Source organism: Mustelus asterias, chromosome 8, assembly GCF_964213995.1.
Source record: "Mustelus asterias chromosome 8, sMusAst1.hap1.1, whole genome shotgun sequence".
Taxonomy (NCBI): Eukaryota; Metazoa; Chordata; class Chondrichthyes; order Carcharhiniformes; family Triakidae; genus Mustelus; species Mustelus asterias.
The window spans coordinates 57,142,060-57,167,389 of NC_135808.1; the positions used below are offsets into that span (position 1 = coordinate 57,142,060).

The following is a 25,330-nucleotide window of genomic DNA, read 5'->3' on the forward strand; positions in this document are numbered from 1 at the left end:
TAACCCTCAATTCCCTAACTGGTTCAAAATCTGATCTCAGCCTTGAACATACTTAATAAGACTCTACAGCCCTCTGTGGTAAAGAATTCCACAAACTCACTACCCTTTGAAAGAAGAAATTCCTCCTTATCTCGGTCTTACATGGGCGACCCCCTACTCTGAAATGATGCCCCCTGGTCCTAGACTCGCCCACAAGGGGAAACAACACTTCAGCATCTACCCTGTCAAGCCCCCTGAGAATCCTATATGTCTCAATAAGGTCACCTCTCAATCTTCTAAACTCCAATGAGTACAAGCCCAACCTAGTCAATCTCTCTTCTTAAGAAAATCCCTCCATACCCAGGATCAATCAGGTGAACCTTCTATGGACTGCCTCCAATACCAGTATACCTCCTTCGATAAGGGGAATACTGTTCACAGTATTCCAGGTGTGGTCTAACTAGTGCCTTGTATAGATTTGGCAATAAAGAGCAAAAAAGCCAACATTCCTTTTGCCTTCCCGATTATCTGCTGAACTTTCATGCGAGCTTTTTGTGATTTATGCACGAGGACCCCAAATCCCTCTGTGCTGCAGCTTTCTGCATTCTTTCTCAATTCAAATAAATTCAGCTTCTTTATTATTCCTACCAAAGTGCATAACTTAAATTTTCCTACATTATTAAATTTTCCTACCCTCAATCTCTGTGCCACCGGGTTCTTCCAGGCCTCCAGCAGAAACCTCTGTGGCTTCTCACAGTCCTCCATGCACAATAGAATATAGAAACCCTACAGTGCAGAAGGAGGCCATTCGGCCCATCAAGTCTGCACCGACCACAATCCCACCCAGGCCCTACCCCCACATATTTACCCGCTAATCCCTCTAACTACACATCTCGGGGACAATTTTTAACCTGGCCAATCAACCTAACCCGCACATCTTTGGACTGTGTGAGGAAACCGGAGCACCCGGAGGAAACCCACGCAGACACGAGGAGAATGTGCAAACTCCACACAGACAGTGACCCGAGCCGGGAATCGAACCCAGGACCCTGGAGCTGTGAAGCAGCAGTGCTAACCACTGTGCTACCGTGCATGGGCCTCATGGGTGACGGATGCCCTGTTCCCCCCCCGGGCGGGCAATTACATTCACTTTGACATGGGCCAGGCTCAACAGGATGTCCAGGCTGCAGGCTTCGCCACCATCTCTGGGATGCCCCATGTGCAGGGGAAGTAGATGGCAGGCACGTCGCCTTGCGGTCCCAACATCATCAGGCATTACCCTTTGTCAACAGGAAGGGGTTCCACTCCCTGAGCATGAAGATTGTGTGCAACCACAGGATGAAGATCATGCACATGTATGCACGGCATGCAGAAAGCGCGCACATTGGTTACATCCTGCACAGCTTGGACATCCCCAGGATCTTCGAGGACCAGCCTGGACTGCCAGGATGGCTCATCGGGAACAAAGGCTACCCGCTGAGTTCTTGGCTGATGACACCAGTGTAGAAGGCTGAGACCGATGCGAAGACCAGCTACAATGAGGCCCATTCTGCCATCTGGCCCATCGTCAAGTGGTGCATTGGGCTCCTGAAGATGCGGTCCCAGGGTCTGGTGGGTGTTGGGTATGCCATGACAGGCCGTCTGTCACTGTGGGCCCACAGGACCCTGACGGTGGGACTGCTTGAGATGAGCGTTTGGACTTCCACGGCAGTCAGGAGTCTGACACATGTTCTGCGAACAGAGGATCACAGACTTGGTGGGCCGAAGGGCCTCTATCACGTGCCACCATGTTCATCCCACTGCCAGTGAGATGCTCTGGTGTAAAGAAGGGGAGAATCAGAAGGCCTGGTGACAGCTGGCATATCCCAGGTGGAAGGCCCCAGCTGGGCTCCAGTCCTTCCTCCTCCCTTGGGGTGCCCTTGAGTCCCTGGGACATTCCATGGGACGTAGGGGCAGCTGGAATGAGCTCCAGAAGTCTCGGTGTCAACTGGCTCTGCCAGTCCTGGAGTTCCAACTATATCGGCCCCATGGTGTGCGAGTCCTCAATGGCAGCACTCTGTGACCAGGCTAAACTCTGGAGCCCCTCAGCGGTAACCCTCTGAGATTGGGCGAAGCTCTCGAGACCCTCAGCCATGGCCCACTGTGTCTCTGGAATGCCTCTGAGACCCTCAGCCATGGCCTCCTGTGTCTGGAGTTATAAGGAGAGGCTGGATAGACTGGGACTTTTTTCCATGGAGCATGGGAGGCTAGATAGTCAACATCTTTTCACAAAGGTAGGGGAGTCTAAAACTAGAGGGCATATGTTTAAGGTGAGAGGGGAGAGATACAAAAGGGTCCAGAGGAGCAATTTTTTCACACAGAAGGTGGTGAGTGTCTGGAACGAGCTGCCAGAGGTAGTAGTAGAGGCGGGTACAATTTTATCTTTTAAAAAGCATTTAGACAGTTACATGGGTAAGATGGATATAGAGGGATATGGACCAAATGCAGACAATTGAGGCTGGCTGAGTGATTATAAACTGGACGGCATGGTAAAGTTAGGCCGAAGGGCCTGTTTTCATGCTGTAAACCTCTGTGACTCTATGACTGAAAGCTGTGAGACTCCTTCAAACAGCCTCACAGTTGCTGCAGTATTGCCCCTCCTGTAATCCCCAGCTCTGCTGGTGCATCTCCAACAGCTGCGGGGTGAAGGATCCCAGCGGCCTGGCACCTGGCTGATTCCTTGCCTCTGGGAGACCTCTGTGTGCCCAACCACTTGGGCGTTCTCACCTCCACCTGATCAATGGCTGTCGTGCGCACCAGTAAGTGACCTAGAAGCCTCCACCACTATCATGTCCCACCGTGTTGACAGTATCTGCGCTGGTGGATTATGTGGTTGATGCCTGTGTTGAATGTATGGTGCTGGCCTCGGAGAATTCCTAGGGACTTTCCTCTGAGACCTTGTCGCTGCTGTCATCCGGCAGCAGGGGTGGCAACTCCAGATGGGCCAGGCGCATCGGGGTCATTTTCTGCAAGAAACGACACATGGTTCAGTGCAAGGGAGGGACAAATATCTGGGCAGCATGCCACTTACTTGAGATATGTCATAATAATGAAGGTTTTGTGGATCATTCTGAGACTTCCATGTCACTTGCCGACCTGACTGCCATTCACTGTTCTCTCCTCAGCCTCCCCTGACAGCTCTAGTGCTCTTTCCTCAAAGGGAGTGAGGAGACGCAGCTCAGGGACCCCAACTCTGGTCTTCTCCCACTCCCAACGATTATGGGCTATCTTATCCTATGGGAACAGAAGGGGGTATTGAGAGCTTGATGACTGGAAGGGCCAGGGGTGACGGGGGTGTTCCGAGTGGGGGAAATCGGGTGCCTTATGTCGGGACTGTGCCTTGGCAGGCTGGGGTTGTGATGCGGGGGTGTGCCAGAGGGGTTGGAAGTAGGCGCTGAGGGGTTGGGTGCTGGAAGGTCGCGGGTGTCAGGTGGTGGGTTGACATGGAAATTCCAGGTGCGACAGACAAGACTGATGCCAGGATGAGATGGACACTCACCCTTCCTGACCAAACCAGGTAATTCATCATCTTCCAGGACCGATTGCTGGTGCTCTGTGCCAGTGCACGGGCACTCACTGGCACGGCCTCCCAGGTAGAATATGGTCCTCCTCTCCTCCATGACATCCAGCAGATGGCCCAGCTTTCCCTCCGAGACGCAATGTGCTGCTCATTGCGGTGCCATCTTCCTGGCGTGATTGTCTGTGAGTCCGTTGTTAGTGTTTAAATGCAGCTTGCGCTTGTACAGCTGCGATCACTTTGGATGAGCCACAGGCCCAGAGGGTCCATGCCGATGAGAACCGCATGGAGGCTCTTTCATTGCACGAAGTATCAAAAGATTATGGTATGGGGTGTGCCAAACAAAATGGCACATTTTCTTGTCGCTAAGACATTTTGGCCGGAATCGCACGGCCATTCACGCCCCGCCACCACTGCAGTGAGGACGGGGAATTTGGCCAAATTTCCATTCACTGCAGCAGGACCTGAGAACCCCGCCAGCATGAATGGCCAGAAAATTCCGGCCTGGGAATTGCGTCCCAGTAGTGATTCGTGCTGGCATAACGTCTCACCAGAGAGGCGGAAAGCATCCAGGTGGGGGAAGCAGCCATACCAAGCTCCCTAATGAGATGGGAATTCAGGCAATCCGATACCAATAAGCTTTGCACCCTTTCTGGGCAAAAGTGATTCTCGCCAATAAAAAGGGGCTGGGAAGATAGCTGATTGACGGGCATGGCGAGCTGGTAAGATTGCACCTGGGTTTGTCTTTCACACTGGGTTGACTTGTATGCTGCAATTGATGGTACTGGTGAATCTCCTCCCACCGTCCTTTCGTGCAGTGCATTCCAGATCATAACTCACTTGGTAAAATAATTCTCCTCATTTCCATCCTGGATTTTTAAAAATTAGATATCTTATATCTGTGTGCTCTGGTTCCAATCCACCTACCGGTGGAAACAATGCCGGGTGGGGTGGTGAGCTGCCTTCTTGCACAGCACAGTCCTGTGTGGTGAAGATACTCCCATGGTGCTGTTAGATAAGGAGTTGCAAGGTTTTGACCTGGCAACAATGAAGAAACAGTGAAATAGGTTCGAATTAGGAGGGCAGCTAGTAGATGGTGATGTTCTTATGCACCTGCTGCCATTGTCCCTCTAGGTTGTAGGTTGCAGATTTGTTGCAGCAGTGATAAATTCATACTGATGCTAGAATTCCAAGCACCGTTATTATTGAATCCCCAAGCACCTCATGCAGACACACACGCATACATTTTATGAAGCCATTATAGCTTTGATTACATATTGTTTGCGAGAAGAATAGTCTTGATGATGGCCGTGCTTCAGCCGGGAGCAAAGCACATTCATGCCACACTCTATTGTAGTGAATTGTTGACATTTTCCTGTAAATTATTTCTAATTCTACCCCAGTTCAGGAAAAAAAAGACCCAGCAAGCTAAGGTTGTTAATGGCAATTCAATGAGGCATGTCAGCATGTGAATATCTCATGGCTCTGATTCCTGTGAAGAATGACCCCGGGGTTGAATGTTTGTCAGCAGAGGGAGTCTATAACTCAGCAAAGGGGCAGACCTTTCGGGAGACTGTTCCATAAAAAATAAGCTGAAATCCTTTGTAGTTCAGCTCTCAGATGGACAGATGCTGCAGAGATACTGTAATACTGGACGTTACAGGTGGGAGAAAAAACAGATTTCCCTGGAGTTATTGCAGAAATGAGACCCGAAACCACAACTCTTTTAACTCTGCAGTTTGTCTGCTGCTGCCTGAAACTGACGGTACCTTTAAGAAGTAATGGGCTTGGCTGAAAAAACTCAAACATCTGGAACACCAGTGCATCCCGTCACTCACTAAGATGACCTTGATAGCATGAGTTCTCATCCTTTGCGCAATAGAGAGAGCTGGCAATTAGGAGAGGCGTCGAAACATTCCTTGCAAACCTGTTTGAACGGAGTCAAGGAATTCTTGGAAAAATCATTGTGGAAGCAGGGAGGGTCGTGTGTTGTTCAGAAGCTGTCTGAGTCCTGTCTGGCTTTAAAAATGTTATCTTATGGGACAGATGTCTTCAGTATTAAGTGAGTGCCAGATTACAGTAGTTCAGTTTTGCTGCCCAGCCATTACTCAAAAAACGGGTCAATATTTGAAATGAATCTAAATTCTTTATCTGCAAACAGAATTTTCACAAACAGTACTGTGAGCGGAAAAGTGAATTTATTCTTCAAATGAAGTGTCTACACATCCAAATAAAATGATGTTTGTTCATTGGTTTTGCACTTTTGCCCTTTCCTATCTTTCAGGCACTGATTTTCAGCCTGACTTTGAGCTCTTCTGTGTCCTCATTATATCAGCCATTGTTTGCGCGAGCACAGATACTTGAGGGCGACAGAATATTTGACCATGGAAGGCATTCCAGTGGAGCCACACCTCACCTTTGCTGAATGTTTACGCTCACATATTGTTTAACAGGGATCTCTGGATAGTGAACGGGAACAGCAACTGTGCTTGATTTTGTTTATGTCTTTTTGCTGAGATTATTTGTTACACCCTTACTAATTCCTACCTTACCATCACCCCCCTTCCTGCACCGTAGCAGAATCATAGAATCCTACAGTACAGAAGGAGGCCATTTGGCCCACCGAGTTTGCACTGACCACAATCTAACCCAGGCCCTATCCCCTTAACCTCATGCATTTACCGCAGCTGGTCCCCCTGACACTAAGGGGCAATTTTAGCACGGCCAATCCACCTAACCTGCACATCTTTGGACTGTGGGAGGAAACCGGAGCACCGGGAGGGAACCCACGCAGACACTGGGAGAACGTGCTGACTCCACACAGACAGTGACCCAAGCCGGGAATCGAACCCGGGTCTCTGCCGCTCTGAGGCAGCAGTGCCAACCACTGTGCCGCCCAGTAACAGGGATCACTGAAGTCATTCACCAGGCCAGGGATTTAACCTGAGATCTTATGTGGTTTGTACATTGCTGCACCACCGCAAGGCAATGGGGGTAAAGCCACTGATGCAACACAGGGTGGGGGAGCCTCACCGGCTATTTGCAAACAGTGATGGCTTCATTTCATTTCCTACTGAGTTCTGGTCATTCCACAGCTGGCACTCGGGGCTGGTTACTCAGCCTCCGTCACAGCTGGGTTACCCACTCCAGGATCTGCAGGAGAATCCACACTGGTGCAATGCAGGCTGCTTAAACAGACCAGTATTCAGCATTGCAGCCAGCTTTTTTGGCTTCCTTCTGACTACTTGGATGTAACAGTACAGTTAGGCAGCAGCCTCACAGGAAAAGAGAACACATTCCAGATGCCTTTACACTGTAAAACCTGCACAGCACTTAATAAAGCTTGTTTCAATTACGATCATTGGCTGGGCTAAATGGGGGCATTAAATGCACTTGAAAAACATGGGTCAAACTTCAGAAAGCTACGGGTATCCATCTACCCTCCCAATCACCTGATTGTCAAGTGAACCAAGTGTGAGTGAACACTGTTTTTCGTTTCTTTTTATTTTTGCATTAAATGATTGACTCATTAGAAAGCTCTGCAAAATGGCAGTGTTTGAAATCTTTTATCATTTAAAAAACAGTTATCTTAATCTTTTTAATCATTATTCTGTAATTAAAATTTAACGAAGACTTGTGTTTATATAATGCCTTTCACAACATCAGAAGGATTCAACTGCTTTACAACTGATTCAGTACTTTTAAAGAGTATTCACTGTTGTAATGTAAGGAATGCAGCAACCAATTTATGGACAGCAAAGTTCCAAATACAAGCAATGTGTTAAATGACCAGATAATTTGCTTTAGTGATGTTGGTTGAGGTGTAAGTATAATCCAGGACACTGAGGAAGAATGTCCTTGTTCTCCCTCAAAATAGCTTTATGGGATCTTTTACGTCAACCTAACTGGACGGATGGGCCTTGCTTTAACGCTTCATCTAATGGATGGTACCTTTGACAGTGCAGCACTCCCTCAGTACTGCACAAGAGTGTCAGCCCAGATCTGTGCTGAAGTCTCTGATTGGACTTGTACTTTTCTGTGAGAGTGCTTCCCTCCCACGACTGACATTAAAATGATTCTCTGATTTGCTTTCCTTCTCTATTGTGGGAGCATCTCAACCTGGCACCTCATTCTTATCAACTGTGTCATGCTATCACTGCTTGATCAAGTGTGCTGTCACATAACTGATGCCATCACTGCACATTGAAAAGAGTACACTGCTGCAACTAACTGACCACATGTTTGAATTATGGTATGTTCATCAATTGACTCAATCAAAGCTAAGGCGGGCTTTTTTTTAAAATTAAAAAATTGGGGAATGGCAAACATAAAAAAAAGATTTTACCAGATTTTGCAAAGGAAGGTGGGAATGAGGAATTGTAGATATAACAGAGGATGATTTTGAAGAGCCACGACAGATGATAATGGGGCCACAAACATTGGAAAATTACCTAGAGTCCCAGGGTACTGAGGGAGATGGGGAGAGATAGCAGAGACATGGATCATCATGTTTCCAAAACGACTGGGTTTTTAAAAAATTGTTCATCGGATTTGGGCATTGCTGGCTGGGCTGGCATTTATTGCCCATCCCTGAGGGCATTTAAGAGTCAATCACATTGCTGTGGGTTTGGAGTCACATGCAGGCCAGGCCAGGGAAGGACAACAGATTTCCTTCCCAAGAAAATTAGTGAACCGGACAGGTTTTTATGACAATTGATTCATGGTCATCATTCAACTTTTAATTCCAGATTTTTATTGAATTCAAGTTTCACCATCTGCCGTGGTGGGTTCTGAAGCTTAGTCCCCAGAGCATTACCCTGGGTCTCTAGATTATTAGTCCAGCGACAATGCCATAACACCACCGCCTCCCATCAGGTTGGAGAATGATTTACCCCTGTCAAAAAAAAAGAAAACTGTGTGAAGCTAAGAAAAACAGTTTTACCTCCTTTGTGGGTAAACTTAGATTTCTCAGCATGGAATAAAACTTCAGGAGGGCATAGGTTAATCCAGAACAGTGAGCATGGATTTAGTGAGATCACTAAAAGGAAAATTTCTAAAATTGAAACCCCTCCTCTCCAAAAAGTGACTACTGGGACTAATAGCTATAGCTGATAAAAATGAGTAAGAGAGAATCAGTGTCATATGAACTTCATTTTCAGAACATTCTGCTCAGCATGTTCAGTTTTGATCAAACATATTAACAGATAACAGATTCCAGAGACAGCCACTTTAAGGGCTCTCCAAATGTTTCCATCCTACTCGTGATGAAGCCTGCTGCTGTAGGGGCCAGCAAATCCCACCCATTGTAACAGTATTGTCTGGTGACTGAGAGGTGATGTAATTGAGGTGTTAAAAGTGACTATTTAATTTTATTTTGAAGACATTATTAAGTAGTCGATCAAAGGAATGCAGTGGTTGTATATAAGGATTCCAGAAGATGTTTGATAACTTGTCACACTGGGCTTGTTAACAGAGCTTGTTAGATGAATGATGATGCTTCATTTTAAAGTGAATGGAGCTATGTGGAGAAAAGGATGGCTTGAATTAAGGGAATAGAACGGAAAATGTTGAGAGTAGTTGTAGTTTTTTTGGATCTTGGGGATTGTAGGTAGAGGTGGGCTGGATGACTCCTATCCAGCCAGGATCTTTCATTCCCCATTTATACAAATGATTTGGGCATGTGTACCACTGGAACAATCAAAGCATGTTGATACTAAATTAGATAACTGAACAGAAAGTGAAGGTGAATGCAACTTTGGAAAGTGATGTGATTCCATCTCATCAGATGGCCTTCTGTGGCACTCACCACCTGGACCTGGTGGGAGGAGGGCGACCCACAGGGCTGCTCATGCCCGCAACAATGCAGACCAGCAACTTCAGAAGAGATGAGTGATCATAGCAAGCAGACTGCTGTCTTGCCTACTTGATCTGTATGGCTCCTTTTCTCACACAGCAACACATTTGAAAATTATGGGATCTGCAGATAATTTTGCACAAGCTCTGGAATCTGTTATCTGTTAACATGTTTGATCAAAACTGAACATGCTGAGCAGAATGTTCTGAAAATGAAGTTCATATGACACTGATTCTCTCTTACTCACTTTTATCAGCTATAGCTATTAGTTCCAATAGTCACTTTTTGGAGAGGAGGTGTTTCAATTTTAGAAATTTTCCTTATTTTCTTTCTCCAAAATGACTGAGGCCTCCAATTACTTATAAGATTGCTTTAGGATTTTTCATCTTGGGTGGAATTTTCCGGAACCGGCATTGGCAGGAATCATTGTGTCCAGGATGAGAATATTTAGAGAGCCACTTTAAGGGCTCTTCAAATGTTTCCATCCTACTAGTGATGAAGCCTGCTGCTGTAAGGGCCAGCAAATCCCACCCATTGTAACAGTATTGTCTGGTGACTGAGAGGTGATCTAATTGAGGTGTTAAAAGTGGGAAAGGGATTTGATGGGGTAGATACAGTGAAACCATTTCCTCTGATTGGAGAATACAGAACAACAGCAACTTGCATTTGTACAGTGCCTTTAACGTCGTAAATTGCCCTAAGGTGCTGTACACAAGTAAACAACCAAAATCTGTCTCAAAACTATAGCTGGAGTTATTACTACCTTCCTGTAGCTCCAGGATCTTGTTTTTGGGTCAGTTTCTGACCAAAAATCTGGCAAGGAGATAGGTTTTAAGGAGCATCTTAATGAAAGGAAGAGAAGCAGGAGAGATTTGGGGATGAAATTCATGTTTAAGGCCCAGGCAAATTGACAGGTGTCAATGGTGGAACAATGAATATTGGGGGTGTGTAAAAAGCCAGAATTGGAGAAGTACAGAGATCTTGGAGGGTTGTAGATCTTGACAAGGTTACAGAGATAGACATTGGTATATTTATGAGATGAAAATGTTAAAATCAACGTGCTGCCATACCAAGAGTCAATGTCGTTCAGTAATTATTAGGGATGATGGGTGGACGGTACCTGAGGCGAGTTAGGATGCAGACAAAATAATTTTGATTCAATTCAGGATTATGAAAGGTGGAAAGGGAAGAGACCGGTTAGGAAAACAGTGAAATGATTGAGCCCAGAGGCATGATCCAACAGAGGCGTGATCTTCAGATGAGAGCTAGGCTTTTTAGGAGTGATGTCAGGAAACACATTTTCATGCAAAGGTTCATGAAAATCAGGATCCAAATGGCCAGGAGTGCTAGATCAATTGAAATTTTCAGAAATTAGAATGATTGTTACAAAGCAAAACATTGCAGGTGTGAAATCTGAAATAAAAACAAAAGGTGCTGAAAATATTCAATGGGTCAGGCAATATCTGTGGAGAGAAACAGAGTTAATGTTTTAGGTTGAGATGACCTTTCATCAGAGTTGAAGATAGAAATGTAATAGGTTTTGAGGTATTGGAAGGGTGATAGGGGTGGGGTGTCAAGAGGAACCAAAGGGAATGTCTGTGATTTTCTTTTATCCTTTCAGGGAATATGGGTGTCTCTGGCTCAGCCAGCATGTGTTGCCCATTCCTAATTGCCCTTAAAAAGGTAATGGTGAGCCACCGCCTTGAAGTGTTGCAGTCCAGGTAGTGTAGGCACACCCAAAATTAGGGAAGGAGTATCAGGATTTTGACCCAGAGACAGTAAAGAAATTGCACTATAGTTCCAAGTCATTATGGTACGTGGCTTGGATGGGAACTTACAGGTGTTGGTGTTCCCATATATCTGCTGCTATTGTCCTTCTAGACCTTAGAGGTCGAAGGAGCCTTGGTGAGTTGCTGCAGTGCATCCTTTGTACAGTACCCATTGCTGCTTCTGCATTGGCGGTGGATGGAATTAATGTTTAAAGCGATGGGTACGAGCTGCTTTGTCATGGATGGTGTTGAGTTTCTTGAGTGTTGGAGCTGCACTCATTCAGTCAAGTGGAGAGTATTCCATCACACTCCTGACTTGTGCTTTGTAGATGATGACAGTAAGAAATCTCACAACATCAGGTTAAAGTCCAACAGGTTTATTTGGTATCACAAGCTTTCGGAGCTCCGAAAGCTTGTGTGATACCAAATAAACCTGTTGGACTTTAACCTGGTGTTGTGAGACTTCTCACAGTGCCCACCCCAGTCCAACACCGGCATCTCCACATTTCAGATGATTGGCAGGCTTTGGAGAGTCAGGTGGTGACTTACTCACTGCAGAATTCCCAACCTGTGACCTGCTCTTGTAGCCACAGTATTTATATGGCTGATCTAGTTTAGATTCTGGTCAATGGTGACCCCTAGGATCTTGATAGTGGGGGATTCAATGATGGTATTGCCATTGAATGTAAAAGGGAGATGGTTAATTTTCTCTTTTTGGAGATAGTCATTGCCTATCACTTGTGTTGTGCGAATGTTGCTTGCCACTTAACATCCCAAGCCTGAATGTTGTCCAGCTCTTTCTGCAAATGGACATGGGCAGCTTTATCTGAGGAGCTGCGAATGGTACTGAATACTGTGCAATCATCAGTGAACATCCCCGCTTCTGACCTTACGTTGGAGGGAGGGAAGGTCATTGATGAAGCAGCTGAAGATGTTTGGAGTGGCTCCTTGTTGTCAAGGGAATTGCTCTCACCTCACCTTATCATTTCATGATAAAATCGGTGTAGTAAAGAATCAAAGGTTGTGTCCAATTGAGGCATGAATGGTTACACAGCAGCTTTCTGAATGCAACATGAAAGGATAAAAAATGAAAAAAGACCAAATCAGCAACAAAAACACATTGAACTGGATGGAGGTTATGTTGTGATCTAAAATTGTTGAACTCAGTGTTGAGTCCTGAAGTCTGTAGAGCACTGAGACGAAAGACGAGGTGCTGTTCTTCGAGCTTGCATTGAACTTAATTGGAACAGTGTAGTAGGCCATAGGCAGAAAGATCAGAGTGGAAGCAAGGTGTAGATTTAAAAAGACAAGTGACAGGATATTCAAGGTCATGCTTGCAGACCGAATGGACGTGTTCGTAAAGTGGTCACCCGGTCTACATTTGGTCTCCCCAATGAAGAGACACCATGTTGTAAGCAGTGAATATACTATACCAATTTCTAAGTAATATTTGGCACTGTGGGTGGTGAGATGGGAAGAGGTAAAAGGACACACGTGTTGCATCTCCTACGCTTACATGAAATGGTGTCATAGGAGAGGGAGGGAGGTTTGGGGGTTGTTGCGGAGTGGATCAGCTTGTCCCAGAAGGAAATCCCACTTTGGGGAAAGGGAAGGGCAGGAGAAAGTGTGTTTGGTGGTGGCATCACACTGGAGCTGGTGAAAATGGTGGAAGGTGATCTGTTGAATATTAAATAAGTTAAGATACCAAGGAATATGGATTATTGATGGAGTTTAGATACAGACCCTCGGCAACAGCAGCTTGATTGGAGAGAGATGTTTACTCAGGGTCGCAAGTTTCAGCCATGGCTCTTCATATGACTGAACAGGCCCATTCTTAACCTGCAGATCTTTGGGAACATAAGGTAGAATGTCCCATGAGGTAGTGGATCTGGAGTAGAGGATTTTCTTTCTTTTCTTTCCATCCCTGTTTTAACTCTGCCTCATCATTAAGACATTGTAACTTAAAGCATGAAATGCACAGTCTTCATTTGCCTGGTCTGCCATTGAGGACTTCATGGACGGCATGTCATCTGGCACCTCTCACCTTCCCTTGCCCCCACCCTGACCTTACCATAATGGGCGGTCCTATCAGGAGCAAGGAGCTCTCTACAAATTGCCCAAGAGATTCATTGGAGCTCATAAGCCTCTCCACCACAGATGTAGATCACTGAGGTCTAATAGAATGGTGGAACAGGATCAAGCGAGTGAATGTTTTTCTCCTCTTGTAACACCCACATGTACCCAAAATACACCTCAGGTTTGCTGTGAATTAAATCCAAATAAATAGTAGAATGCAAATCCATTAAATAAATTAAACCCAACAGGAAATTCGGGAAAACACAGAACTGATTCTTAAACTAATTAGAAAAATACAATGAAAATTCCTGGAAAATTAAAAAAACAAGAAGCCAAATCTAAGACTGCACTTTTTTTCATTCTGTTTTGATCATGTCAAGGGTCAAACTTATGATCATCAAACTATTAATCGTATTCCAACTCACCCACTCACTGGCCGAACAACTAAATCATTCTGGTGAGGCTAAATGGTACTTACTTTGTTATGGTGAAACCTGGCTGAAAACCAGAAGCATACAAGGACATTTAGAGAAAGGAATATAGAACTCCAAGGTAATTGAGATGAACCCTCAAGCAATTCCAGGAGTACTTACTACGCTCCTGGAAATGCAAGAAAATAAATGTGGAAAATCAGAAACATGAAAAATCCTGAGAATTTGGTGGGTGGGAAACTGTCAGAAGTTAAAATGAAGCAGTCTGTTATAAATTAATTATAACCTTCTGAATTCAATTATTTCATATTTTAAAAATTGCTTTGTGCTCTGTAGGTGAGGAATGTTCAAGACGGTGAATGTTCTGTTTCAGTGTTTGAGCAGTCCCAGGTCAGGTACAGCACAGACAGATGTAGAGCACTGCTCCCTCTACTCTGTCCCAACAATGGGCCTCAGCCCTAATCTCAGACAAAGCACATTGTATCGCACCAGTGTGATACCAGTCAGCCTCTGACCTCTGCAAGTGAATTGCTGCCAAACCGTGGACAGCTTCAGCCTGTGAATTTATCCTCAATTAGGAAATAGGTTGAGACTTTCTATAGTATCTCACATGGCACACTCGGGCCAGTCGATACAGGAGACATTTAGCTCATCGATCAGGGCGGGATTTAAACCAATGTTCCAAGGATTGAAAGGCTGTTCTTGCCCTTAAAGCATCAGCCAGCCCCTTACACCCTCTCCACCTTTGTTTCAGCTGCAATCAAATTAAAAAACTAGTGGAAACATAAAACCCACGTATCACATACTGACATAGAAAAGGTGCAAAGAAAGAAAAACACAAGAGCAGAGGACAAACACATTTTTAATACAATTTTGCTCTTTGGACTTTTACCATTTCGGTTTGGGGGCAGTTTTGAACCTGCACTCTCGGTCAGAGGGAAAGGCGACATGGGCTGAAAATCAGGAAGGCGCAATTTGCACTGGCGAGTTTCTGAGTTCCGATCTTACCAGCCCCTCGCTGGTGGAGTGGTCTGAACATGCCACAGGACCGTAGAAAGCTTGTTTTAATATATTAGCATGTCATTAGTGAGCACTCTCTTTGGATATTGAGCCCGCACAGAATTTTCAGCTGGTATCAGCGTGACATCACACCGGCACCATTTACAACAGGTCTACAGAAGTGTGAACCTGGCACCTTCACCTCTGAAGGTGGTTTCAGAAGTGAGCGCTCAGGCAGCCAGCACCACTGTGGAGTGCACTGCTCCGGAGGCACTGGAGAGGACTGTGGGGACATGGAGAGGCGCAACTTGGTGCCGGATGTGCAGGTCCCAGATTTGCCATTTTGGGGACGTGGCTGTTTTCTGCTCGGACCCCTCGTCTGTTCGCAGGCTTCTTCGAGTATGTGAGCAGTTCGAGCTGGCCTCGGGAGCCAAAGTCAACCAGGGTAAGAGTGAGGCCATGTTCTTTGGGAACTGGCCTGACACATCCTTTGTCCCCTTCACCATTAGGGCAGACTACCTCAAGGTGCTGGGGATATGGTTCGGAGCGGCAGGGGCATGCGCCAAAAACTGGGAGGAGCGCATCGCCAAAGCCAGACAAAAATTGGGATTGTGGGAGCAACGCTCCCTCTCCATTACTGGGAAGAACCTTGTGATCCGATGCGAGGTTCTGTCCGTGTTGTTGTACGTGGCGCAGGTGTGGCCTCTCCCCAAGTCCTGCGCAGCAGCAGTGACCCGGGCCATCTTCAAGCTCATCTGGAGATCAAAGATGGATCGTGTCCGCAGGGAGGCGATGCACAAATCTCCAGAGAACGGAGGGAAAAACGTTCCCAACGCCGCCCTCATCCTGATGGCCACCTTTGTGTGCGGCTGCATCAAGCTGTGTGTAGATCCTCGGTACAGTAACAGCAAGTGCCACTATTTTTTGAGGTTCTACCTGTCCCAAGTGTTGCGGAGGATGGGTCTGGCCACATTGCCGCGGAACGCTCCAAGTAGTTGGACCGTACCGCAGCACCTGTCCTTCGTGGAGAAATTCTTCCGGAAACACACCTTTGACCACATGGCTATCAAGCAGTGGTCAGCACGTAATGTCCTTGAGGCCCTGAGAGAAAAGGAGACGGCAGATCCTGTCGGATGGTTCCCTGAGCGGACTGTCAATGTCATTTGGCAGAATGCCTCATCACCAGAACTCACAAACAAGCACCAAGACCTGGCTTGGCTGGTGGTGAGAAGGGCACTCCCCGTCAGATCCTTTATGCACGCCCGGGGTCTCAACCTCACCGCACGCTGCTCTCGAAGCGGCTGTGGGGCTGATGAGACGGTCGCACACCTCCTTGTGGAATGTGCCTTTGCAAAGAAGGTCTGGAGTGAGATGCAGTGGTATTTGTCGCGGTTCGTCCCGGGCAGCTCGGTGACGCAGGACTCTGTGCTCTACGGGCTGTTTCCGGGGACGCACACCGAGACAAATATCAACTGCTGCTGGAGGGTCATCAACTCGGTGAAGGACGCGCTTTGGTCCGCCCGAAACTTGCTGATCTTCCAGCTGAAAGAATTGTCCTCGACCGAGTGTTGCAGACTGGCACATTCCAAGGTCCAGGACTACGTGCTCAGGGACGCGCTCAAGCTTGGGGCAGCCGCCGCCAAGGCACAATGGGGAAAGGCCACCGTGTAAAGCGTCTCAACCGAGGCAGACCGAGGGCCGGGTAACTGCAGAATACCCTCGGCCTGCGTAACTGTGTGCCAACCTGAAAAATAACGGCACACAGTAAACTCTGACACATGTATATAGTTTTAAGAAATGAAATGTAACGGAATGTAATGTTTTTGTAAATGAGCACGGTATTGTACTGTAAAAATGATTCTCTTTTACACTGTTTATGACTTTTGGATCTGTAATTTTGCAATGTTTTATTGGAGAGTTTTTTTTGTGTGAATAAAGTATATTTTTGAAATAAATAAAAAAATTGCCATTTTGGGGAGAGGGGTCTGGGAGGGGTCACTTGCACGCCTTCTCTACCCTTCAAGTCACCTTGCTCTAAAGGAGTTGTGAAGGCTGGTTTGCAGACAGCGCTTCCTGTGTCCTCCTTCCTGTGTTCTTGTCCACATCGCAGGGAGTTGTGCCCCTGGTCTGGTCATCCCAGAATTGCTGGAGCTGCAAACCTTTCTTATTGGGGGCTGGCAAGAGGCTGGGAGGGACATGGCACTGCCATTCTCACACTCTACAGGGTTGAGGTGCTGGGTGAGCGCGCTGGTAACTCCAAGCTTGGTGGCACGAACAGACAGGGTGGAGGCTCTGTGGGTGAACAAAGTGAAATTTAATAACAAGCATTATGGTGATCTTACTGCAACAGCACCCATATTCATCCATGCCTACTAAGTGCCTGCAGTTTCTTAATCTTCCTCACCCTCCCACTATGTCTAGGTGTCTCCCCAGGATCCATAACTGAGGTTGAGGTGGCCTGCTGACTACCACACCCTTTTGCCTGAGATGACTTCGGTGGGGATCCCCAGTGGGGCTGGGACCTTAAGGGTCCAGGCCTGCTTTCAGGCAGTGCGGATGTTGGACTGCTGCCCTCCTTGGTGTCAGGGGCTGGAGGTGTGTTGCTCACAGGGAGGGGAGTGTCATTTCGGCTGGAGACACCCAGGGTACCCGGGCTGGAGGGCCCCTGGCTGTACTCCTGCTAATCCTCTTCCCTTCGGGTTCTTGGGGGCCCCTGTGCTGAGAAACAGAAGTCCTGCCATCCTCAGGCGCAGACACTCCTGGATTCCCACGAGTGCCTGCACCATGCAGTCATAGAATCATAGGATCCCTTACAGTGCAGAAGGAGGCTTTCGGCCCATCAAGTCACCACTGACTTTCTGACAGAGTATCTTACCCAGGCTCTGTCCCCCACCCTATATCTGTAACGCCACACGTTTACCTGGCTAATTCATCTAACCTATACATCTTGGGACTATGGGAAGAAACCGGAGCACCTGGAGGAAACCCATGCAGACAAAATTCTACACAGTCACTCAAGGCCAGAATTGAACTCGGATCCCTGATGCTGTGAGGCAACAGTGCTAACCACTGTGCCACTGTGCTGCCCTCGAAGCCCTGCACCATGGTGCAGACATCTCCTGTCATCGAGTGGACATCCTGCACCAAGGTCTCCACTGCGGACGCCAACCTCGCAGTGTGGGCCTCGGTGTGCTGCAAACTCCTCGAGTAGAAGGCGGTGGGACTTCTCCAATCTGCTTTGCACTCCGACAAGGGCTGCTGTCATCCCTTCCTGAGTTTCGGGACTTTGCCTTTGTAGCTCCAGCAGCTCTGGGATGACCAGACCAGGGGCACATCATTGACCTGAGGCTTAGCAGCATCCTGGACTCCGGCGTCTTTCCGATTGCCAGCTCCCTGGGACGTCCCTGCCTCTGTCTGCTGTGGATCCTCAGCTGTAAGGTGCTCACCAGTAAGTGACCCAGAAGCCTGCCCATTGGACCCATTGAAGTGTTAGTATCTGTACAGGTGCTGGGTGTGGGTGATAGCAATGGTGCATCTTCCACGGTGGGGTCGGAGAAGTCTTCCTCTGCACCGCTGGAGTGCAGAGATTCCAGGGGGTACAAGGATGGTCAAGCCTGTTCTGGTGGTCGGCCTGCAAGAGAAGGCACATGGCATCAGTGCAATACAAGGTGTACGAGGAACAATGTTTACTAACTTGAGATTTGAAGAATGAGAGCATTTGTGTGGAGGATTCCCATGTTCCTTTGCTGCCCCCCCTTCACCAGCAGCGCAGGTATGCTTTTCCTCCTCCCGAGCCAGGATGAAGGCCCGCTCCTCGAAGCATGTGAGGGTTCGCAACTTGGGCATGACTCCAGCAGGCTACGCCCGCTGATGCCTATTGTGCTCCAGTTTGTCCTTCAATGACATGGAAAAGGAGAGCATAGAATCATAGAAACCCTACAGTGCAGAAGGAGGCCATTCGGCCCATCGAGTCTGCACCGACCACAATCCCACCCAGGCCTTACCCCCACATACTTACCCGCTAATCCCTCTAACCTACGCATCCCAGGACTCTAAGGGGCAATTTTTAACCTGGCCAGTCAACCTAACCCGCACATCTTTGGACTGTGGGAGGAAACCGGAGCACCCGGAGAAAACCCACGCAGACACGAGGAGAATGTGCAAACTCCACACAGACAGTGACCCGAGCCGGGAATCGAACCTGGGGCCCTGGAGCTGTGAAGCAGCAGTGCTAACCACTGTGCTACCGTGCCGCCGCATAGGTGGGAGTGTGGACATTTAAGATGGTGTTGAGGCGTGGCAGGTGTGGGGCTTGGATGGGAGCTGGAGTGTTGCAGCTACTGGGAAACATGGTGATTGTGAAAGGGAGGGGGGGCACCTGGTGTCTGGTATAGGCAGAGGCCAAGGTGGCTGAGTGAGAGAAAGGGTTGGGGGTGTAAGGGATGTGCGAGGGGTTCCAGTGGGAGACTGGGAGTGGTTCATTTACCTTGGCTGAGTGAAGATCATTCATCTTCTACTGATACTGCTGCCCAGTCCTCTTTTGTTGTGCACTTGTATACTCAGCAGGGCTGCCACAGCATCCCAGAGAGGGATAGTCACCCTGCTGTGTGGATATAGGGTTTCACGTCTTTGTGCCACTCCATCGAGCAGTCAAGTCAGTGCCCCTCCATGAAGTGCGATGCTGGCTCCTTAGCTGCTGTCCCCTGCAGTCATTGTGGAACAAGTGCTGGGGAACCGTTTATATGGAGCTCCCCAATGCCTGCAGCAGTGATGCAAAAGGTGAGTCAGAGGGAATGTGCTGCTGGGGTGGCATGAAACTCGTGGGAATAGAAATGAATCTTAATCAACTGTAAGATTTGGTCCGAAAACATGCCAGTGCCGTCGGTGTGAAACACACTGCACCCAACACTATGCCATTTTTTGGTAAGATTTTGCCCAAAAAAAGAGCTCATATTTATAAGGTATCTTTCAACTCTTGTCATCTCAAAGCACTTTACAGTTCATGAAGTTCTTTTGAAATGGAGGAAACCCTGGAGCCAATTTGAATATAGCAAGGTCACATAAAGAGCGATCTGATAAAATAAAATAACCTGCTTTTGGGTGTTGAAAGAGCGATAAATATTAGCTAAGACACTGGGGAGCAGTCTTCTTCTTTGCAATAGTATCATGGGAGCTTTTATGCCCACTTGAGATGGAACTGATATTTTGGTTAACACCTCATCCAACAGTGTAACCCTCCTTCGGTGCTGCGTCAGAGTGTCAGCTTGGATAAAGTCTTAAAACCTTCGGAGAGTGCTTCAAATCTACAAGTTTCTGATTCATAAGCAGGCAGTGGTTGGAAAATTTGGAGATGGCTCCTGCATCCTTAGCTAGGGAGAGGAAAAGTGCCCCAAATTAGGATCTTAAGTTTTAAGTTTATTTATTAGTGTCACAAGTATGTTTACATTAATTAAGTTACTGTGAAAATCTCCTAGTGGCCACACTTCTGGCGCCTGTTCGGGTACACTGAGGGAGAATTTAGCATGGCCAATGCACCTAACCAGCACGCTTTTCAGACTGTGGGAGGAAACTGGGGCACCCAGAGGAAACCCACGCAGGCACGGGGAGAACGTGCAAACTCCACACAGACAGTGACCCAAGCTGGGAATCGAACCCGGGTCCCTAGCACTGTGAGGCAGCAATGCTAACCACTGTGCCACCGTGCTGCCCATGTTGGATCTCTGCTGGAAACTTGGACGTGTGAATGAAATTTGGGGAGAAGATTCTGGCTGGTCTGTAATGCCCTCCAGTTAAATGGGCTGCCAGCACTCACACATTGAGGCTCGCACGAAAACAGTGACTGTTTGGCTGAAAGAGTAGGGGTCGCCTCATGGCTAGGGCATTGCAACCCCGATAAAGGTCAGCTCCTTCAGGAAAATAGTACCGACATTCCTTACCTTGATGAGCAGAAAATTTAAAAAAGAAAATGAAAACGGGAAACATCGCTGGAATTACTGACTGGGAGAGGCTGCACTGGGGTTCACTCACCACATGCTTACAGGATTGACAGGAGAGCGTAATAAGGGAATGATTGTGCGGTTTTAAAGCAAAACCATTGAGGGCCTGGTATGGTTTATATTAAATAGCTGTTATCACACAGTCTGCTCTCCAGACGTGTTGTACGAAACCTACTCCAGCAGGAAACATGTCTGAGTGGCTGTTACTGCTGGGAATGCAGCCAATCCCTGTCCAATCAGTAACCCATTCACCACAGTACTTTATTCACTTCAAGAGTTTAACACATCAAAACCTGGGAGTCCCTTACTGCTGAAATGTTGTTACATTATTTTAAATTGCATTTTCAAAGTTACGTATGCAGATGCATTATTGTACACTATATATGGGGCAGAATTCTCTGGCCGTGCTGGTCTAAAAGCCGGAAATTCCCGCCTGACTGTCAATGGGATTTCACATTATCCGCAACCCGCCGGCTAAAACTACAGTGGCGGGCGAGATGGGAGAATTCCGGCCATGGTATCTGTGTATTTACCCTGGTGTCATCTGACGCTCAGATGTTACTCTTACCTCAGAGCAAGAAAATCATGGTTGATATCCCACTGCAGAGATCAGTGCTGCACTGTTAGGGATGCTGTATTTCAGATGATTCAACCTAAATCAATATAAACAAATTTCCTGGTCATGGTTTCATTGCTGTGGTTGGGACCTTGCTGTGTGCAGATTGGCTGCTGCATTTCCTTAATTATAGCAGTTAGTATCGTTCAAAAAGTATTTCATTGTCTGTAAAATGCTCTAGGATAGTCAGTTGTGAAAGGCTCTAAAAGTGTAAATCTTTGTTATTCCGGCTGTGTATTCACAGGGAGCACTCACTGTCCGCCTAAGAGCTTAGTTCTGGCAGTTGGCCTAGATGAGCAAATTGTCCCACTGACTGGAGTTGTTGTTGGTCTATAGATTCAGACATTTCTGTACATATTCCTGTTGTCAGTCTCTCATTTCATTTCATTCCTGTGGTTTCTTTCTGAGTTCTGAAGAGCTTGTGTCAATTGAGCATCCAGTAAGGTGGGGCTGGGACACAATATTCCTTTTTAAGCCATTTAAGAGGCCAGACAGTGTATAAAAAACGACAGGTGGAAAATAGTCTTTGTTGGTTAATATCTATTTTCTTAATTGAAATGAACAATTATCAGACGTTTAGGCTATGTATTCGATTAACCTGTGCTCTGGAGCAGTTTAACTATTAACCAACCACCTTGACTCTTGGGCTCCCAGGGCAACAGTTGTAGATCATGGCGGCATGGAGGCACAGTGGTTAACACTGCTGTCACACATGCCCTGTTTGTGAACAGAACTCCCACTTACCTGATGGAGGAGCAGCGCTCCGAAAGCTAGTGGATTTTGCTACCAAATAAACCTGTTGGACTTTAACCTGGTGTTGTGAGACTCCTTACTGTCACACAATGCCAGGGATCTGGGTTCGATTCTGGCCTTGGCTGACTGTCCATGTGGAGTTTGCACGTTCTCCCCTTCTCTGCCTGCGTTTCCTTCAGGTGGTGCTCCTTCGTCAGGCGAGTGGGAGATCTGCTCTCAAACAGCAAATAGGGCATATAAAGACACAAACTCAATTTACTGAATAATGAATAATGATTGGAATGCAAGTCTTTATAGCTAATCAAGTCTTAAAGGTAAAGACAATGTGAGTGGAGAGAGTATTAAGCACAGGTTAAAGAGATGTGTATTGTCTCCAGACAGGACAGCCAGTGAGAGTTTGCAAGTCCAGGCAAGTTGTGGGGGTTACAGATAGTGTGACATGAACCCAAGATCCCGGTTGAGGCCGTCCTCATGTGTGCGGATGTCCCGAGGCATGGTACATTGGGGAAACCATGCAGATGCTACGACAACGGATGAATGAACACCGCTCGACAATCACCAGGCAAGACTGTTCTCTTCCTGTTGGGGAGCACTTCAGCGGTCACGGGCATTCGGCCTCTGATCTTCGGGTAAGCGTTCTCCAAGGCGGCCTTCATGACACACGACAGCGCAGTCGCTGAGCAGAGACTGATAGCCAGGTTCCGCACACATGAGGACGGCCTCAACCGGGATCTTGGGTTCATGTCACACTATCTGTAACCCCCACAACTTGCCTGGACTTGCAAAATCTCACTGGCTGTCCTGTCTGGAGACAATACACATCTCTTTAACCTGTGCTTAATGCTCTCTCTACTCACATTGTCTGTACCTTTAAGACTTGATTAGCTGTAAAGACTCGCATCCCAATCATTATTCATTATTCTGTAAATTGAGTTTGTGTCTTTATATGCCCTGTTTGCTGTTTGAGAGCAGATCTCCCACTCACCTGACGAAGGAGCAGCGCTCCGAAAGCTAGTGGCGTTTGCTACCAAATAAACCTGTTGGACTTTAACCTGGTGTTGTTAGACTCCTTACTGTGTTTACCCATCCAACGCCGGCATCTCCACATCATTTCCTTCAGGTTTCCTCTCACAGTCCAAAGATGTGCAGATTAGGAGGACTGACCATGCTAAACTGCTCTTTAGTGTCCAAAGATGTTAAGGTTAGCTAATTAGCATGGTAAATGCGCAGGGTTACGGGAATAGGGTGGAAGGAAAGGCCTAGGTGGGTGCTGTTTTGGAGAGTCAGTTCAGACTCGATGAGCCAGATGGCCTCTTTGTGCACTGCAGGGATTCCATTGTTCTGTAACTCTATCACATTTTCAAAGATTCACATTACTCTTAGCTCTCCCATGGCATTGCTCAGAGCTAGTATTGGAGCTGGAAGCCGCTCCTAATGGTTACTGGAATTTTATCAGAATATAAATGCTGCAATGGATCATCTACCAATAGATCACATGGCTCAGTCGAAACAAAATTGTTATTGAAAGATACAGAGATCTCACATATAACATTTCCAATACAATTTATATATTTGCTTACAGTCTAATTATATTTGTTCTTCCCTCTTCCTTTTTGGAAGTTGCTTATGTAATTCTTTTCAGGCCCGCATGCTATGCTGATTTTACATTATTTGTAATAAAAACAGAAAATGCTGGAAATACTCAGCAGGTTAGGCAGCATCTGTGGAGAGAGAAACAGAGTTAATGTTTCGGGTTGATGCCCTTTCATCGAGGTAGTTGACTTAAAACGTTAACTATGGGTGCGATCTTACCGGCCATTCACGCCACACTCCCACTACAGCGCAGACGGAGAATTTGTCGCCAAGCCAAATCTCCATTCACTGCAGCGGATGGGAAAATTCCGCTGGCGCGAATTGTCTGAAAATTCCAGCCTCTCTTGCCATAGGAGCTGTCGGATCTGCTGAGTATTTGCAGCATTTTCTGTTTTTATTTCAGATTTCCGGCATCCAATGTATTCTGCATTGCAATTACAGTATTCCCATCTTTTTTAGTTAGTATAAACGATAGATTTTTCTCTCCATTTCCTCCTAAGGTGGAATGATAGTTGCTGTTAAGGCTTGTGGTGAAATTACTTGTTTGATTGATTTGTGGTATTTAGCAATTTGTGAATGGTATTTTTGGAGACAAGGAAATTCAGCTGCTCAGTTTGCTGCTGCTTACTTGTCCCTTGTTGATAGCTTTTGCTATCTTTGACTCAGATTTATTCATTGGATATTTGAATTTATATAACGCCGCCCACAAACTTTAGAAGTTTAATGTCTATTATAATGTTGGAAACACAACAGCCGACTTGCACAAAGCAAGATCCCACAAATGGCAAGGCTTTGGCTGGCGAGGGACTAAGTCTGGGGTATACTGACGTTGGCCAGTATACCCCAGATTTTCTTTGAATAGTGCCACTGGATCTCATAGAATTATAGAATCTCTACAGTGCAGATAAAAGCCATTCGGTCCATTGAGTCTGCACCGAGAGCAATCCAACCCTGGCCCTATCCCTGTAACGCCACATATTCACCCTGCTAATCTCCCTGATACTAAGGGAGATCACATGGCCTGGAATGGGGGGGTGGGGGTGAGTTAATAGGTTGTAATGAACAAAGCATCGTAGCTGTGAGGGACAGCTCGGTGGATAGGATATTGGTATGTAGATAGGCTGGAAAATTGGGCGGGGATCCTGGATTCAGGATTCAATCCTGGACCGGGGAGCGGCGCGGGCTTGGAGGGCCGAAGGGCCTGTTCCTGTGCTGTATTGTTCTTTGTTCTTTGTTCTTTGGGGCAATTGAACATGGCCAATCAACCTAACCCACACATCTTTTGACTGAGGGTGGAAACCGGAGCACCCGGGGGAAACCCACGGAGACCCTGGGAGAATGTGCAAACTCCACACAGGCAGTGAACTGAGGCTGGAATTGAACCCGGGTCCCTGAAGCTGTAAGGCAGCAGTGCTAACCACTGTGCCACTGTGCCACCCTCTGAGTCATCTGAGAGTGTGGTTGGGCCTCAGCTTAACGTCTCAGTTGAAAGATAGCGCACTCAACACATGGTACAGCCAGGTGAGGAGGGATAGAATAGTTCCCCTCTTTTCTCACCCCTCGTTTGACGGCAACAGAGTTTTTAAAAGGATATGCTTGTCAATACAATGAGTGTTTAACTGTTTATGTGCTGTGACTGTTAAAGGCACACACGAACAGGTTTACTTGTAGATTTTGACAGAAAAGAGAATAGTGTTTATTCTACTTA

At 46.9% G+C, this 25,330-nt stretch overlaps 1 protein-coding gene across 1 annotated transcript in view; it reads left to right on the plus strand.

Moving 5' to 3' along the window:
• The first annotated feature begins 2,758 nt into the window (after positions 1 to 2,758).
• LOC144497733 (ADAMTS-like protein 2) overlaps positions 2,759 to 25,330 on the plus strand; it is a 151,019-nt gene continuing 128,447 nt past the window's right edge. The window contains exons 1-2 of the mRNA XM_078219171.1: positions 2,759 to 2,777; positions 3,750 to 3,860. Coding sequence (XP_078075297.1) covers positions 2,759 to 2,777; positions 3,750 to 3,860 — 130 coding nt within the window. The remainder of the gene's footprint in view (positions 2,778 to 3,749; positions 3,861 to 25,330) is intronic.